This window comes from Haliotis asinina, chromosome 5 (genome assembly GCF_037392515.1).
Source record: "Haliotis asinina isolate JCU_RB_2024 chromosome 5, JCU_Hal_asi_v2, whole genome shotgun sequence".
NCBI lineage: Eukaryota > Metazoa > Mollusca > Gastropoda > Lepetellida > Haliotidae > Haliotis > Haliotis asinina.
The window spans coordinates 9732905-9751707 of record NC_090284.1 but is presented as its reverse complement, the minus strand read 5'-3'; the positions used below and the strand labels follow the sequence as shown (position 1 = coordinate 9751707).

Below are 18803 nucleotides of genomic sequence, written 5' to 3'. Positions count from 1 at the left end.
GTCAGCATGTTGATTATATTCAAGTAAACATGATTGCTATGGTATTATTACCTAGTAAAAAGACTTTCACAATATGCATCGGTACTGGTCACACAACCCGGGTCTCCACACAGGCCAGCTCTCATTGTTGGAGACATGACTGATGTAATGTTATAAATGCTGGAGAGCAGTTACCACCGGACACGTCTCTTCCTGCCAGCCCATCAGCAAGTGCCCATGTCCAGAGCTATGTGTGCTCAGTGGTGGTTGGCAAGGACCTGGTGCCACGCTTGGGAATGCCCACCATGAATGACCTGAAGATGAAGATCATGCAGGCTTTGGATGAATGCAAGCTTCCTAAGGTCAGTACCTCTGGGAACTCAGTGTTGGAATTGATTCCAGCAACTTATGCTTGTCAGTTACTCAAACTCAGTAATTTGGTTTATACCGTAACTTTAAAGTATGGAGGCTTACACTATTGATGACTCGATTGTATGAACCTCTCAGCAGGTCTGTTATCAAACTGTTGTGCAGTTGTACATGTTACGGTGTTTCTTTGTTAGCCATAAATTGGTAAGACAAAATTATCCCATATTTCGTGATCTTTAACTTAGCTGGAAACTGAAACTATACACACATGAATGAAATTGAAACAAGACAAGTGAATAGCCATTGTAATTCTGTGTGATCTGCCGTGTGCCAGCACCGGATCCTGGCAAAGGGGTGTATGCGGATTGCATGTGGATGTCTCACAAGCCCAGAGGCTGATACAGACATGGCGGCCAGGGAGGAACCTCTGCTTGACAGTGGATCTGGTACTCACTACTCCACAACTGCAGGAGAGGATGCAACACCAAATGTGAGTCTCAGAGTCAGATATTCAACAAGACGATTGTTAAGTCATTTCCAGGTCCACGGTCAACAAGGTTATTTTAGTGTTGTAATCATTAATTTTATAGTTTAATTTAGGCTTACGTAAGTGTTAGAGCAAAGATAGCTTTGTGAAATAGACTACAAGTGTCCTTTCAGTATTACTGACATATCGGTGGGATTAATGTCACAAATGTCATGAGATGGCCAACCTATGTTTGCATAGGTTGCACCTAGATTATGACAGGTATTGGTTGGTTTTGTATTCATTTTGTAAACTGATTTAAAATGGGTCTTAAATGTCTCAGCTTGTACAGTTTTCAATTATCACGCTGTCTGTGAAGTGTGTTATGGTGCATGTCAAAGATTACTCATTTCCTGCATTTATGAAGTCAAAGACTGAGCATGGATTCCCATTGAATGTGTTACGCAACTAGAATGCATTTGTACCACACTTTTTGTATTGAATTTTACTTATGCCACTGATGCTTAACACAATCATCATATTCGTAATGTTAATTAAATTTGATGTGAGGAAAGATGTTGATAAAGGATTGGAAATATTTATTCTCAGATTGTTACTAATGACATTTGTGAAAATGAGATTCTTCTCTTTGTTTATGTACACTGTCATCAGATGTTTCCTAGCATGAATGCAGAAATGTGATAGCTTTAGGCAGTGATGAATGTGATAGGCTCCTGTTCTACGCTGAAAAATATTCCTAATATTTACCAAATATTTTTTAATCGATTCAGCATCGGAAGAAACTAAAGGTAATATGAATCACTATTTCATCTGTGTATAGCCCTCAGTCCTGACAAATGTGAACTCTTGTCCCATCATTCTCTTCAGTGTCGAAACTACCCCTTCATGTTGCATAATGACTGGTCCTGGGGTTTGGGGGAGGGGATTTTGGAGGGAGGTCCGATATACATGAAAATATGACACAGTGAAAGAGGTGGAATTTGTCTCATCTACAGTTGAGACAGTCTTAAAATCATACAGCTCTGTGCTTTAAATAAACTTGTTACAAAGTTTAACATCATTTAGGGGCTAGTCATTTATTATACGGAGACAGGAACACAGAAATATGTTACATGCATTTGAGGGGGATGGGTGGGGGGTGTTTGGAAAATATGATACAGCCCTAACACCAACCTCACCTCTATAATGAATGAACAGTCCCTAGACAATGAGTCCTTTTTTTTGAGTATTTGTTGTAAGTTACAGATTCTGCTTAAATCAGCTTTGATACTTTGTTATAAACCTTCGTGATAAAGAAAGAAAAACTTAATATGTTGTTTTGAGCATGTTAGTTGTCATGGTAACACAGGAACATGCCATGTTCTTACCCTGTCTGTATTAGCATGGGTGAGTCAAGAGGAGTCCACTGTGGATGTCATGATCACACTATCTCCTGATACCATACACTTTGCAGTATTTCTTCACTATGCAATGTATATCACTGTTATACTTACTAATTTAATTATAGGTCATACAAACTTTTAAAAATCTTTAAACCTTTTGAATACCTTATCTCCTCTTTGAAAATAAGAATTACTTACTTCAATCCAGTGTAATGAATACAGCTGATAATCATGGATACAGGATACACATGAAACCATTCAAGATATGAATATGAATCGATTCAACATTGAAATCTCAGTGCATATACGTTAGTGTACAGTGCCTTTGTGCTGGCATTTTCCTAAACCGAAGGTGGTAACTGACTGGAAAATTCAAGTGTTTTCAACCCTACCAAATTAGGCTGGAAATGTAAAGGCTTGGTAGTAGAGCCACTTAAGTTATGTCCCTTCTATGTTCCTCACTTTGACCAATCAGATTCTATCACATGCATTTGCTTCAGACAAAAAGGCAGCTTTAAGTGAGGACAATCTGACTGATAATCAAGGTTTTACCTTATACGATGAATGTGATCACTTGAACCTTGACTGTAGAAAACACCTCGTTAATGGTACAGATGCTTTGTAAATTCTGCCGGTAACAGAATTGTGCACTGTATTGCCTTGTTGTTGACAAACTGGATGCTGAGTTAGTTAAGCTATTGTGAGTAAGGACCAAACAGAACTTCATAATTCCAGCCTTGTATGCTTTGGTCGAAACTGGACTGCAACAGTCCTTGTCCAAGTTGAATCGGTAAATCATGACATCCTCACTATGTTTCTTGTTGCATGCCTTCAGTGTGATTGTGTTCAGAATGTTCTTTTAATACCATAAGTATTACTCACTGAGACTCTGACATTCATATATCAATACTTCACACATTGAACTCTTCTTTCGATGAATGGAAAATATAGTTTATAGAAAGAATGGAACAGACTGATAAAACGTGGTGGTTGAAGGTGTCCTCTTTTTACCTGCTGCATGTTTTGACTTCATTGAACTGTTTCCAGACAGGGGTTGCATGTAGTTTTTGTGTTGTCTCAGTTTCATTTGGCATTTGTGTACTTATTGTTATAACTAATTGTTATATGAAATGTTCTTTTAATGCAATACAAAGACTCTAAGAGTGGATTAAAGTTAATTTCTTCTTGTTTTTCATGTGAATCATACTTGCACGATTTGGAGCTGATCTTTTTTGTTTATGCTGGAGCACTTCAATAATGTAACACTTTGTCTCTAATCACACGCTCAACCAATGCTTTGCCTGTCACAATAATCTCTTTGTCAATATTTTTTAACTGATTTCAACCCACTTTTGCGAGAAACAATACCCCTTGTAATGGTCATCCAGCACTGAAGTTTCAGTTAGATGTAAACCCATCATATTTGATCCTCTAAACTAATATTGTAACAAGAAGCCTTTTTGGCCATGGTAATGATCTGTTATGATACATTTATCACTCACATGATTTGTCTCATATCAGCAAGCATTACGTGAAGCAGTAATGAACAGCGGCACTGAGACAGAATGGTTGATGACTCCCCCAGGGCAGATCTTGCACATTGAGGAAGTGGAGGAAGGCGGGTAAGTGGTTGCAGCTGTCCACGGTAACTAGGATTGTAGTATTAAAATGTACATGTAATATTAGAATGATGCAATTTGTGCATTCTCGATTTTCCCCCAAACGCTGTATTAAGAGAATAATAATGAAAGCTGCATAAACACACTCAAAACAAGAGAACACCAACAGTGCATTCCCATGTTGGTTATCACCATATGTTCCACACTTTTTATTCTGATGTTGGTTATCCCCCATGCATTCAAAACACTGTGTTCTCCCTTACATCCCAGATTCTGTATTCTGATGTTGGTTATCCCCCTACAGTCCACCCTCTGTATTTTGATGTTGGTTATCCCCCCTACATTCCAGACTTTGTATTCTCCGCTACATGCAAGACTCTGTACGCTGATGTTGGTTATCTCCCCTACATTCCACACTCTGTATTCTGATGTTGGTTATCTCCCCCCACATCCCACATTCTGTATTCTGATGTTGGTTATCTCCCCTACATTGCATACTCTGTTTTCTGATGTTGGATATGTCCCCTACATTCGAGACTCTGTATTCTGATGTTGGTTATCTCCCCTACATTCCAGACTCTGTACTCTGATGTTGGTTATCTCCCCTACAGTCCAGACTCCGTACTCTGATGTTGGTTATTGCCTCTACATTCCAGACACTGTATTGTAATGTTAGTTACTTTGGTTATATTTCAGATTTTGTAGTGGAACCCCAGACTACACTGCTTCATGGGTTCACCCACACAACTTCAATGAAATACTGATCAGCCCCAGCATGGTGTTGGATCACTTCCCAGATGTGGTAATGGATGCATTACAACAGCTCAATGACAGGAACTACGTTCCCCAAGCTCAACAAGAACGACCCTCTGATGTCAGAACATAATCCGTCACACCACTGTATGCCATACTGTATCAGTTGCTCCATGCTCTATGTACACTCACATAGAGTTATGCATGCACCTTTATCAGGCATCGTTTGAAGTCTTAAATCATTATATTGGCTTTACTATGTTATCAGGTAATATATATTTCTTAGTGCTTGTCATTTAGGGCATTGTATCCTTTGCAACATTATTGTATGAGCTGAAAGATTTAATGGATGCATAGGAGTTGCACAATTTAGGTGATGTGTTGCCATGGATATACTGGTTATTCTTAAGTTATGCTATATTAAGATGGGTTTTCTGCTTGCTTAACCGTAGCCTTTCCATCTAATATATGAAGAAAGTGCAATTTAGGTGAGATATTGCCTACAGATTCACATGGCCATTTTATACGATAGTATTAAATGGCACCCTAAGCCATCAACAGATTTATATTTCACCTCACATATATCAATTGCTATAAATAATTAATAAAGTAACATTAATGACCCACCTATTGAATATACAGGTTATTCTTACTGTATGGTGTATTAAAATGGGTTTTCTCATTGCTTAACCATAGCCTTTCCATCAAAAATATGAAGAAAGTGCAAGTGATGACTCAGATATCATATGTACTTACACTTACAGCAGAATCATGACACAGTGCTAAACTGTTGCAATACTAATTGTCTATAATACTCAGGCAGGCTCTCTGTAGAATTCCTGATTGTTTTATGATGTCAAACATTTGTTCCCTTGCTAGGTTTGTTTGTTTGTTTGTTTGTTTGTTTGTTTGTTTGCTTAGGATTGTGTCAGAGTGAAGAGAGGTAACTCAGTTGTATATCTGATATGAAGAGATCAAAAGGAATGGAAAGGTTAAGAAAGTTATTCATCATTATTCTCAGTCATTGGGTCAGTTGGGGTTATCACTTTTGAACTGTTTTGTTTGAGTAGTCTAGTACTTTGGGTGTTCACTAGTTACACCAGACACCTGGGTTTGATTCCCTACATGGGTACAAAGTGTGAGGCCCATTTCTGGTGTCCTCTTGCAATGATATTGCTGAAATATTGTGAAACACAGTGTAGCCCCACACATACTTACTCACAGGTAAATATGAATAGAATATAGACGGTTACTGAGATTCATGGATAATTTCACCACATCTCAAAGTTTAACAGGTTACAGGGGTTTACTAGTTTGGTACACTGTTTTACCTGCAGTGTATGACAGAGAGCATTGCAGCACTGGTTAATTTAGTACCTGATGGTGATATACTTTGTACGACTAATTACACTTTTTTTGTAAAGTGTTATTGTGTCCAGACGTTTTACTCCAATGATTTTTTATAGTTAAACAAAGATACTAGAAAGTCACGTCACTAGATTTACCCTTTGTGTTGTCATCATAGGTCCATTAAGTAATTCATGTGTACTTTTGTTACTGATTCAGGGATGTACATTTTAAAAATGCACAAACCATTTGAGGCCTATCTATATATTCTTGTCATTTTTTTAATATTCCTGCCATATTCATTCTGTCAAAACCTTGCATATTTAGTGCTGTTTTTGTTTCAGTTTCTTTTGCTGGTACAGTGCTGTTTGACGTACAATAACATAATGTTTATCTAACATTGCATCACTGTGAAGTCAGGGTTATGTAGATGCTGTTGTTATAGCTGATTGCCAAAATATTCAACCACAAGTAGTATTATATCTTGTCTTCTAAATATTTTTTTGTATGTAGCTTGTATTTTCTTGACACCCTGTTCGAAAAATTGCAGTCTTATTTGTGTGTTAGGAACAGGGTCAGACATGCGACATCACACAGCTGTATGTGTGAAATGTGTTTAATGATTTCTTTGGCTAAGATACTTATTGTATTAAAGGTACATTTTTGCAGACAATCCAAATCAGTACTAATTTATATTCTATTGATCCAAGGCCTTTTTAAGACACATTTCCACAGGATTGGTAAAATGCATCTAATTGTTCAAAATTTTGATATGTTAGTTTGGACTAATATGCAACATTTGTGATACTCTGTTCAGATTGTAGATACTAGTAGTGATTTGTAATAAAAAATTGGGAAAGGTAGACCTTGAAACACTTGAATAACTATGAATTCTATCTATGCAAAGTGTGTATGATACGCATATTGTACAGGGGCAGATACAGCTTTGTCAGAAAGACAGGTGCATAGTTTTCATCCGTTTTCACAAGAGTTTCAGTTGTTCAGTACCTTTCAAGAAAAAGGGGTGTGCACCTCTGGATCCACCTATGCTGTATTCCCTTTTTTCATCCCCATGTATTCTGCCATCGGGATTTTAGATGTCTGTCTCTGCCTAGAAGTTTGGTCACACTCGGTCAACGAATGTTTTACTTGCTAACTGGACAGCATCTGCATGGTGTTTGTCTGAGTTCTTATTTCCACAGTACATCTGTCTCAATCTCTCCTCCTGTCATTGTGTCACCAGAGGAATGTTCAGAACCACAAGCGCCCTCCCAATTGCCTCCTACAAGCACTCGCATGGGTCCTGAATGGATGCTAGTGCTTGGTTACATCAAACCATTAGTGACCAACTCGTGTTATTCCAGGACAAACTGAATACCTTGTCATTGTCTTGGAGGTTACAAAAAGGGGCGAGTGGTGACAAATGACATCAATCATGTATAAGACAAAATGTTTGGGATGTCAACTTCCTTTTTGTTTGCACAACGTTTCGTGGCTATTCCTTGCCCCTTCTTCAGGTGGATGCTAACTAATGATGATGATTTGACAGGGTTTGTTTTCCATTAAACATGGCCACCATCTTTGTTCGCTTGGCGAGGCAGCTGTGAGGATGGTTCACAGGCACTCAAGCAATTGTTTCAAGATATGTATTTTCAAGACACTTACCAACATCCGAGTACTTTTCAGTTTGTAACCAGTTGACGATTTATTGTCAGATGTCAACAGTGATATATGTTTAACAGAGACAATCAGTAAGTTTCAACCAGTACTTCATGGTGCCGTAAGTCATACCACAGTCAATGTACCTGGAGTCTACAGCAGACTTGTCAAGATACACTATATATGAGAAATGATTGTACCTTCAATTGGTTTATCGTTTGTTTGTTATAGGGACTGTATGACATCTGTGGTAATATACTGGATAAAATAGTTAGGGATATATGTAAATTTTGAAATTATAAATAATGATCATTGGCACACTGATGAAATATCAATCGTAAAAATACCAATATCCCTAACTTATTTTGTCCAGTATATGTACTTCCCCATCACTTAATTACTTTCTGGTTGGTAGGTATTGCCATTAAAATTGTCATTATCAATGCTCCAAAGCCAACACCTGCCATCTCTGGTCACTGTAAATATTTTTAATTTGTGTTATGTTATTGATTGTACATTTTGTTCCAAAACCGAGAAATGAAACTGGTGCCTCTAGATCAAATGACATGAAATGAAATTTGTTTAATGGATGAACTTTGTTACACCTTATTGCAACAATTGCAATAATCTCTTTTGTTTTGTGATGTTTTATTGTATTATTTTTAAATGTATTCTATATCTTAATAAGACCGTTTCACAAGGATTACTTTAGGTATTTGAGATTAATATCTTCATTATCACATTGATGTCATCACATTAAGAATTATTTCAGCTAGACCACCCGATCTCATCATCTGTACTGGTAATTGGTTGGACGGACCTCAAAGCTTGTTGTTTTGCCGTTTCAGTACATTCATCGAAATACATTGACTTGCACCAGAGTTGAAAATTTAAAGATATGCTGAGTGTACGAGTATCTAAGGACAGTTAAGCTTGTGTTATCATACTTGTTAAGTAGTTGAAACCGTTCTTTTTTTTCCCCCACCCCCCATTTGTTATTGGATTACTTTCAGTCTCCTGTGGCCATGTAGAATTCTGGCAGTACTGTGTGGCAACATGTTTTTTTCGATCATGTCTTTCATTTAATTTACAAATTTGACAAAATATATATTTTATACAATCAATCTGGAATCTCATTATTTGTCATCTGAGTGTCTGCGTGACAGTGAGAAAAAGAAATTGGTGTAGCACGCACACTTTGAATGATGTACACATTGTATCTTTATTCTTAGTTTATAGCACCTGCATAGTGCATTCTGATACAAATTATCCCATATGCCATATTTTTAGCAACATTTAGTGCACTCGCACTGAGGGCTTCAAAGCCCCACATCAATACAATGAGCAATATTCACCATTTCAATATTTGTTAAAAACCTGACAGTTGAAAACAAAAGGAGGATAAACTGAAACTGACAGTCTAAACTGACAAATCATAACACCCTTGTCATCATACTCTGATGGCATCAACTTCGGTTTAGTTAGACTGCTCTCAATTTGCCAGCTTCTACCTGGCATGCTGATGTTTGAAGTGTTCAACAAATGACATCTGAACTACACAAACAAAGCAACTCCAGTGTAAAAACTGACCACATTTATTTCACTTATTGGAAAAAAATATTACATTGGAAGTGTGGACTGTACAGAGGAGGGCTTTAGACAGATGGACGTGAAGGCAGACAAACGTGAGGCGTGGCGCAGTCCATGATGGGAAGGAAACAAGTAGTCGCTCCAGTGACTAGGATATGACATTAGTCTTGAAGGGACACCTCCTGATCTAAAGGTGGTCAGACTTGAACAACATGGTAAAACATGTGAATGCATTTATACAATGTAAAAAATTGTATCAAAAGCATTTTTAATCTTTTTTTTTTTTTTCAAAACACATCCTATCCCCCATCACTGAACGGCGACCCATGGACCGTACTGACTTTGATACAAGTTTGTTTAACTGTATGTGAAAGAGATATTTTAACATGGAACTGCAATTCTGTATTTGTACTGAATAATGGAACAATTATGTCTCTCAACTGGTTGTGTTTACAAATATGAAAAACATAAAAATGACCAATATACTGAAGAAATTCCTATGACATAACAGATACATTTCAAAATGTTTCATGGAAATATGATAGATGGTCTGAAATAATCTTTTCGCACATACCAAAAAATATGTTGGTTGTCCTTTATAATGACATGGCATGTCTCTTGAGTGATCACTTTTACAGTATGAAAGATTCTTGGGAGGGGCTGGCAATACACACTAACAGATTCATAACTCTTTGAGCATGTCAAGACCCTTGAGGTACAGTTTCAAGTGAAAGGCACACAAATCATTAATGGGTTACCTCCCTTTACACATATCACTCAGTCCAAATATAATCTATGAAGTGGAAGTGTTACACCTTAGTCTAAAGTCAGAACCATTTCTCAAGCCAATATATTCATCCAACAAGAATATTTCATTCCTTTCGTATCCAAAAATGTCCATGAAACAAATGATGTGTATATTTGGGATGAAGTCAGTTACGTCTACTGGGAGATAACCCATCTCTCAAAATCAATGAATAATCAGATATAACCACTCATGAGTTTTAAAAAAAACGGAAAATACCATGTACATCAATTGAGATCACTAAAAGTAAAACAGATTTACCAGGATCTCCTTTCACAATGATTATACCGCCTTGAGGTTAGCTCAAGGCAAAACCGAATCAAAATGATATACAATTATGTCAGTATAAATAAGGTAATGGCTCTACCCGAATTACCAGATGGAACAACCCAAACATAGGCTTGGAACACCCCATTTCATAAATGCAGGTAGAAAAGGTAGTAAGGTAGCTAATATGCCACAAAATTATTTTATGAAAAGCAATTTACAGCAGGATTTGTTCAGATGCAGGATGTGGAAAGAACTGAAATACTCACATTGAAATCAAAACAGGCTGTGTGAAAGATTTGATAATGCAAACGAATGTCACTTCAGTATTAAGTAAACTGTGGTTAAATTCAGGTATCCTGTGCTTGCTAAACATCTAGCTGTTAATAAATGGCTACCAAGCTCTCACATCCTAAAAGCACTCTCAAACTAGGTTCTAAAAGTCACGTGGAAGTTTCTTAAATACTCTATAAAATTACTGGCCCAAAAAGTCATTAAACTTATCTCAGCATATTAAGTGAAGTTCCAATCCTTCATTGACATTACAAAATATTTACAATGAAATGAGATATTTGCTAATTTGTCAAAACAAGTTTGCCAAATGTGTATCTGTTTTGACAGTCAGGAATGGTTACACTCGTTGACAAAATCGTCTGGAAATGAACCAAAACAAATGGCCGTCTGATCACTGCTTTAGATCCCGATGGAGACCTGAAACAGCAATGCTAAATAAATCCTACTTTTTTAGACATGTTCATGCACTGTTTCCATTTATTTACATTGCTTTCTGTTTTCGTAAGTATTTCAATTGAGACATAGATAGTAGTCCTGCACTCCACTGAAAAGGCCAGGAAGAGACATTCTGAACATAAGACATCCAAGTTCCACAGACTAACCCAAGCACTGAAAAAGATCAGTGAAATGACCCAACCATCACCCTCATCCTGCTAAAACACTGGTAAGGAATAATGTGAGATTTCATTTAAAAAAATACTACATAAAATCACAAAGTATTAACCAAATCTAAAATCTGATGTGTTAAACAGATATCAGCATGTTTGACAATCACATAACATGCATCAGAGAAGCAGCAACTGTACATAGGAAAACATACATGTGTACAATCATTAAATATCATATTTGTATGACTTGAGTATTAAAAATAAGAGGATTTCTTTAAAGGCTTGAAGGGCCTCCTGTGTGTCAAATAAAACGATTCTGACAGTAAAAACCTGCTTTTTAACTCAAGCCATCGTCACCATTCATACAGATGTCAGACTGGAGATATTTGTGCTGGTCTACAACTGTCAATGTTGATGTGTGATTACTGTCCTGATTTGTACCCAGCAGTGGCACATTAAAACTAACCTGATTAATTGTAAAACATGGAAGTTTTTAATTCATTTAACTTTATGTTATTTTTCACTGAGCATACGCTCCCTTCCCTTATTATCCACTGTTCTAATTACATGACAAATTACAGGCATAATGTTATACTCTAAACTTTCTGTACAACAAAATTTCACCAAACACAGAAGCTTATGGCTGCATGAGGTATTAGTACGTAGCCTATTGGCACACTTACACACAAAAATATTGTGCATGTGTTGGAGATGTCTGTGAGTCAAGGACCCATATTTCTCATACACAATCCCTTCCACCTTACACTATGCCAGACAGGGACTAAAATATATCAGGATTATCTTCTATGCATACTTTACATGAAATTCAATGTGAGGTATTCACAAAATCCATTTAAATATTATTGCTTTCATTATTAATAATGGACAGATTTACCAAAGAGAAATGTACAGGTCTACAATCTTTGGCAAATTAATATTTTGGAAGATGTGAATTAGTTCAAGATGTTGGCATTTCGATTGAACTTGCTAGACAAATAACTGATGGTAACGTATGTCCCACTCATAAAATATCCACTCACAAAGTTGAGTTCTCACACTGCATATGCAATCATATGCAATCACACAAGCATAGTTGTCTGCAGCCTGCTATTCAGATTCACACAGCTACATACAGGTGAAACCAAAGAGACTTGCACACTGTTCTACACTGAGATGTTCTATAACAGACCCTATATGTTGGATCATGATGGTCATATAAATACATGTATAATAGCCACAGACTGCACACAGAATGTATCTATGGTGCAATGCTGGATTCAGTACACCACCGCTATTTACAAATGGTGTTAACGTTTTTCTTGCATTGTTTGTTCACCCACAACCTTGGAGGTTCGCAAGTCTGCAGTTTATGCGGCAATTGGTACATTGCGAATATGTCCATGTATACAAGGACCTCCTGCGTTCTTCAAATCACAACTCGCTGGGCAGAAAAGTTGGTCCCTGTTGAAAACTGTTGTGTTTCCTTGTGGGACCGGACACTTTCCACTTGACTGCCAAGTTAGGTTTCCTTAGCACTACTGCAAGTCAAGATTTGTTGACAGCTTGTACCACACAAAAATGCGTGGCTTGTGTTATTCTACTGCGAAACCACATGTCTCTTCAACAGCACAAGTCAATTTACTGAGAAACTTCTCATAATTCTCATAAGGAGGGATGTCAATTCTGTTAAAGCTGAAACGATGAAGGGGAAGTGTTAGTCATGCATCACATGAAGTATTCAAATATGATACGTAATTCAGGTACAATCATCTGATTAACTGTTCAAAGTTACCTTATGCTGTAACAGTTGTAATCCTGGTGTGAGGGCAGTTACAACTGCTGCAACACTAAAATTATTTTATGCAAGTGAAACCCTCACCTAAAACGTCCATTTTAAGACTAAGTAAACAACACTACCAGTAGTGGACATAAGGACAACTGAGAATTCTATCTACAGTCCCATAAACAGCATAGTTGCATAATCACGATAAAAATTAACAATTTGTAACACGCCAAGTTAGTACCAAAATTAATAAATAATAACACAAATTTTGAGGAAATGAATACAAACATGAGCAAATCACATATCTTTCTATATGAACAAAGAGATTTAATACATCTGGCTTAAATCAGTCTAAACGAAGTAATTTGCTGCTGCTAGCCTTGACTGTATTTGAGGTAATGACCTACCATGTGTGAGCCTTGGGCAGGTTGTCTGTTAGAACATCCACCTGATGTATAGTGAAGAGGCGGGGTCCAGCAGCACCAGTTGAGCCTACACATATAACATACAGTATAGGACACATATAGGAACAGATTCAGTGGCACACAACACCACAGCATGTCAGTTGTGTCAAGCACTCAATGTTGCAGGGCCTAAAGAGAGACAGCTAGTTAATACATGAATGTGACATGCTAACAGAATAAGGGATATTATCAGAGCATACCAGGGCTACAACTACTCAGATTAAATGCAAATACTGAGATCAACTAAGACACTTTGGTTATATGGAACCCAATCTGCTGTGTCTGTATCCAGACAACAGGGATTTCTATTTGGAATATATGAAATATAATAACTCACCGTAACACATTTAGTTGCCATAAATATGTCTCAGAAAAGACATGTTAATTTCATATTATCAAGTATATTTTGGATGCATTCTTAAATCCTTGGTACACACCTTGTAAAGCCTTGAATCCCTGCAATGGTACCCTTGAGCTGCCTGTAACAAATTGTAACAGTCGAGCACGCATTTCATCATCAAAGCTGTCGACTGCCCGCCAGAACCACTTGCAGATGTTGCTCTCTGCTGTACAGTGCTTTAGTCGGGTGTGTTTCTTCCAGTCATCAATGTCAATCTTGCCTAGCCCACCAATCATCAGCTGAAGAAGCAATACAATTAGCACAGTGAGAGAGGTAGAGTTCATTTAGGTTGGTCACGCATACTACAGACAAATGTGGCAGTCATCTGAACAGAGGATAATCTGAGGTGGCCCATGATTGATCATATTTCACAAAGTCTGTACCTATAACATATAGAGATACTACAATATACCACAAGAGACAACACTAACCCTCTAACTCAAAAGAAAAGAAAGAAAAAATGGAACAAAAGACTGCAGAAATGAAATAATAATCCAGGAATTTCTTAAATTCAAGAGGATTCAGTTGGAATCAACTCCACTGTATGTCACCTGTGTTGTTACATGGAGTTCAATTGGCTTCATGCTAATAGGTGTGGAGTAAGTGACTGACTTGTAAATGTATTTTCACCCAAATAAAAACAGCATGAATAATCCTTTGGGTATACTGAAATATAGCAGGTCCACTTAAAAAGGTTCTTAGATTAACAGCGTACATTCATGAATGACAATGCAAACTGTACTTACAGTTAACACAACACAAAGCAGTTGAACAATGCAGATTAACTACATACTATTTAGCTTCTGTTCTCGTCCTCTGTGTCCTCTACTCACCTCTAATTCACGTTCATCAAAGAGTCGTAGTAAATGCTGGGGAATGATTTCATTGAAACCTTTCTGCAATGCTAAGAACTGGGCCTCTATGCCACGCATGAATCGCCAGCTCACATACAACCTGAAAAAAAAGGCCATTAAAACAATGGAAATCAGATGAAATAACAGGTTACAGTAATGTGTGCAATCTCCAGGACTATGTAAAACACTAACATGATGCTGACAAATATGTTCCAAAGAAAGCATCCAAAAAGAAGTTAGTTTCATAGTTTCATATACTATACACATACAAGCACTACTTTCCATAAGTAAGGCTTACACAGGACATGAGATTGGTGTTCCTGCTGAATCAGCACAAAAAAAAGAAAGAAACAAAATACCTGACTTTTATACCCGAGTGACAAGTAGAAACTGCCATCCAACCTAGCTGTGACCATAGAGTAAAGGTAATAAGCATGTTATGGAAACCTAACTCAATCACTGCCATACATCAACTATGAAATAAAAAAAGTTCTTCAAGAACTCAAATTTCAAAGACTCTGTGTTTCCTAACTATATAATACACACTATACCAACAATCATATGGAGCTGTGCATCATCACATTATCCACAATTTGTTTTATCTTATTGCAATGCTTGGCAGAGACTGTTAGAATAATACAAATGATTAGCACATGTTTATAAGCCAGCCACACCCATTCCAAGCAGTGGGCCAATGATATGGTTCAGCCCAGCATGACACTGCACAGATGTTCTGAGTGCTTCAGGGTAGGCCAGGGTGCAAGGACAGAAATAGCTCCAGTACACCAGAATTTTGTACAACTAGACTTTATAACAACAGGTTAGATACATAACTTTCCATCCTCATTTTACACAGATAACACATTGCCTTGGTCCCATGGCAAACACCTAAATATATCCAACGACCCACCACATGCAGATATTGTTTACAAAGTACAGAGGTAGTGTGCTAAGCTATTGTTGAGTACATGAGCAGCAGAAAGACTAATTGTTCAACTGGAAATGGAATTTGATGAAAAACAATGTAGAAGTTGTCGAACTGCTGTTTAAAACTGGTAATGGATGTAACCTGATCCAGAGTGAGTAAGCTGTATGCAGCTGGGGGATAGTTTACCACATCTGTTTTCCACAATTAGGCCTTCATGCAAAGATAGTTCACATGATAACTGGAGTGTTTTTTGTCATTAACACAATAGAGATCACATACAGCAACATTCTTTGTCAGTACCATTCCCACGAAAACTGACTACATTTTCTCGTGTCATCACCCAGTTTGCTTCCAGAACACACACCCTGTGTTACATTTAAGTCAATTCCACGAATATCAGATATCATGGTGGTGTGTAAATGGTGTCACGGACTGCCTGTGGTTAATACCATGAGCATGCCTGTACACTGGCAAAGACCTGTTTGTCCATTATAGGGCTGGGATGATACACTTTGTCATGATACGATATATATTGCACTGTTTTACCTGTGATACGATATGTATCATGATACGTACACCTCGACAGAATGAAACAGTATCAAGATTCAAAGTGATTTATTTCGAGGAATTTGTGTATAACAACACTGTTGTTATATTATACATTGCTTATTTTTCTCTAAATAAATATTTTAACATGTTTAAGACAATACCGATAATAAAGTTGTGCATTGTTTTGTATCGAAAGGTGCATCAAACCTAGATGTATCAAGATGTATCAGTGCATCACAGAATCAACACCGCACTAGTCAATTACATGGACTTAAAGCCAACATTTCAGCCTGTTACTTTGGTTTAAATATTTTTTGCCCCAAGTATAAGGTTTCAGGTGAGTATGCTAGGGAAAAAAATCTATCAAATTTCATAAATATTTTTTACTTCCTGATCAATTTATCAACTAACTGAATTTAGAAGCTTTGAACATAAATAGGCTTCAATGATAGTAGAAAAGTATACTACTTTATGATTGTTCTATGATTGTTCTATGATTCATTTCTATTATCCATCTTCTAACATGCAAAAGAAACAGATCACTTAATGATAGTGCTTTAAAATCATGTATTCATACTGAACCCAGGTTAGAGGAACAATTAAAAAAAATACTTCCATAATTTTTGTTTAAATTCTCATTTCCATCTTATGTATTTGTGGATTCATAAACTAAGGTTTACAGAAAAGTCTAGCCATAGCAGCACATGTGACCTGACAGTAAGACTGACCTGACATATTCCTTCTTGTTCTCTTCTGTGACCTTGATGACCTTTCCCCCTGGACGGAGTTCATGTTCCTGGACCTGACCGAAGGAGTTGTGTTCCACAGAAAATGTGTGGTCAAGCACTGCCTCAATGTTGTTGTCTCTGAAGGACAGAGAATATTCACCATTACCTCGACTCAACAACGAGAAACCCTGTTAGGGATAAAGGAACCCACAAGATTACTGTTTCAGGTATATAATGGGTTATGGCCTTGTGATTGACAGCATGAGCAATATACATAATCAGATAGGATGAAACAACATTACTAGGTAATCCGTACCTCTATATCTATCCTTATCCCTAGCCTTACCCTACCCCTGACTCCACCCAGACCACCATACACATGTTTTAATACGTTGAATTTGTACTGGTGGCCTATTTCTACTCTGAAATATCGTGAATTGCTGCTACATTGAAACGATATGAATGAGTGTATTCCATTTTGGATATCCACTTACAACATCCACACAAGACTTCTGTGCAGTTCTGGATCCACACTCTCCAGGTCGTCAAGGGCAACAGGTTTCCCTAGTAACTGCTTGTAAAATGGCATGGTGAAGCCACCGTCCAAGTAGTGACCATGAAAGATTGCCATCCCAATTACACGGCCAACAAAATGGAAGTAGGACAGGTGCTCCTGGAAACAAATGGATTGAGCTGCATTAGAACATGAAGTAACAAATATGTTCTGATCTTGGTTTGGCAAACAGGCATGGGATGTGTGTCCACTTACAATCAGATATATCTGTAATTTGGATCTATGTTTCACAAAACCATTGCTTGATCTGATAAATTGTGCTGCATCTGCAGCTGGTCCTTTTCCTTTATCAAACTGAAAACATACATTTCAATATGTGTTATTATATCAGTATCAAATGTAACAACACAAGTTATAAGTTCACTAGAAGATCACTGGAACCACTGAAGTTTACTATTTCTAAACATTTTCCACTTTAACAAAAGCACAAAATGGTTTAACACAGTAATCTCCAAAACAGTCATACACAGGAGCCAACTGTGCATGGCTGGGTGCAAAGCAATTGTAGTGTGATTCCCATTCTTTAACATCAACAGGGATGACAGTGGGTATGATTGAAAAAAAAAAGAAGAAAATGGGATGACTATTTTTGGAGTCATATTAACTGAATCATTAATTGAATGTCATGGAATTCCATGGATTCAGGAAAAATTCTCACCCCTGCATCAAGGATAAACATTCAACACTAACAGCACCCTTGCAGAAACTGGGGGTCCTTTTTGTTCAGAACGCTTAACTTTACCACTGCATTTGCAATAATGTATAAGCATTCAACCCATACCTTATTGGCCCTGTTGTCACTTGACGCACTTCAACACAGCAATGACATTAGTTCCTAACTAACAGTGTACACAGGTTATGTTTAATTCTTGTGTGGAATATTTACTGGTGACTTTATGATGAAAATAGGTATAAATAAATGTACGATGAACATGGACTATAGACTACTGTAGGACTGAGACTGTGTCAAGGGAAAGCCCCCATTTCATTCAAAGGGGAGGAGATACTTGGTTTTGGTTTCAAAACTGCACTCAGTAATATTAAAGCCATATGGTGACAGTCTCAAAATAATTAATTCTGTACAGGAAATCTCAGTTTTTCTTGCCCAGTATTATGAACCATAATCCAAGCTGCCAGGGTCACGATGACATTTATTGAACCAAGTCTCCAATCTAACCACCCGATCCATGAAGTTTCTCCACAACCAGTTGTGGGATGTTGTCCCGATCAAGGAAATGGCGTGAGTTGAGTTTTACGCCACCTTTAGCAATATCTCAACAATATCATGGCAGAGACACCAGAAATGGGCTTTACACATTGTCCCCATGTGGGGATTCGAACCAGGTCATCGGGTGACAAGCGAA

General features: G+C 37.4%; 2 protein-coding genes across 3 annotated transcripts in view; one reads left to right on the top strand and one right to left on the bottom strand.

Moving 5' to 3' along the window:
- LOC137283634 (diacylglycerol lipase-beta-like) overlaps nucleotides 1-8719 on the top strand; it is a 29830-nt gene extending 21111 nt beyond the window's left edge. The window contains exons 9-13 of one of the 2 annotated variants that reach the window (XM_067815229.1): nucleotides 200-341; nucleotides 683-838; nucleotides 1606-1623; nucleotides 3739-3839; nucleotides 4533-8719. In XM_067815229.1, coding sequence (XP_067671330.1) covers nucleotides 200-341; nucleotides 683-838; nucleotides 1606-1623; nucleotides 3739-3839; nucleotides 4533-4722 — 607 coding nt within the window. In that variant the 3' untranslated portion in view covers nucleotides 4723-8719. The remainder of the gene's footprint in view (nucleotides 1-199; nucleotides 342-682; nucleotides 839-1605; nucleotides 1624-3738; nucleotides 3840-4532) is intronic. The other variant, XM_067815230.1, reaches the window with a different exon arrangement.
- Nucleotides 8720-9174: 455 nt separating this feature from the next.
- LOC137283633 (E3 ubiquitin-protein ligase SMURF2-like) overlaps nucleotides 9175-18803 on the bottom strand; it is a 61513-nt gene continuing 51884 nt past the window's right edge. Inside the window, exons 13-18 of the mRNA XM_067815228.1 lie at nucleotides 17360-17538; nucleotides 16866-17003; nucleotides 14640-14760; nucleotides 13844-14045; nucleotides 13350-13434; nucleotides 9175-12851 (exon numbers count right to left, since the gene is read on the bottom strand). Coding sequence (XP_067671329.1) covers nucleotides 12752-12851; nucleotides 13350-13434; nucleotides 13844-14045; nucleotides 14640-14760; nucleotides 16866-17003; nucleotides 17360-17538 — 825 coding nt within the window. The 3' untranslated portion in view covers nucleotides 9175-12751. The remainder of the gene's footprint in view (nucleotides 12852-13349; nucleotides 13435-13843; nucleotides 14046-14639; nucleotides 14761-16865; nucleotides 17004-17359; nucleotides 17539-18803) is intronic.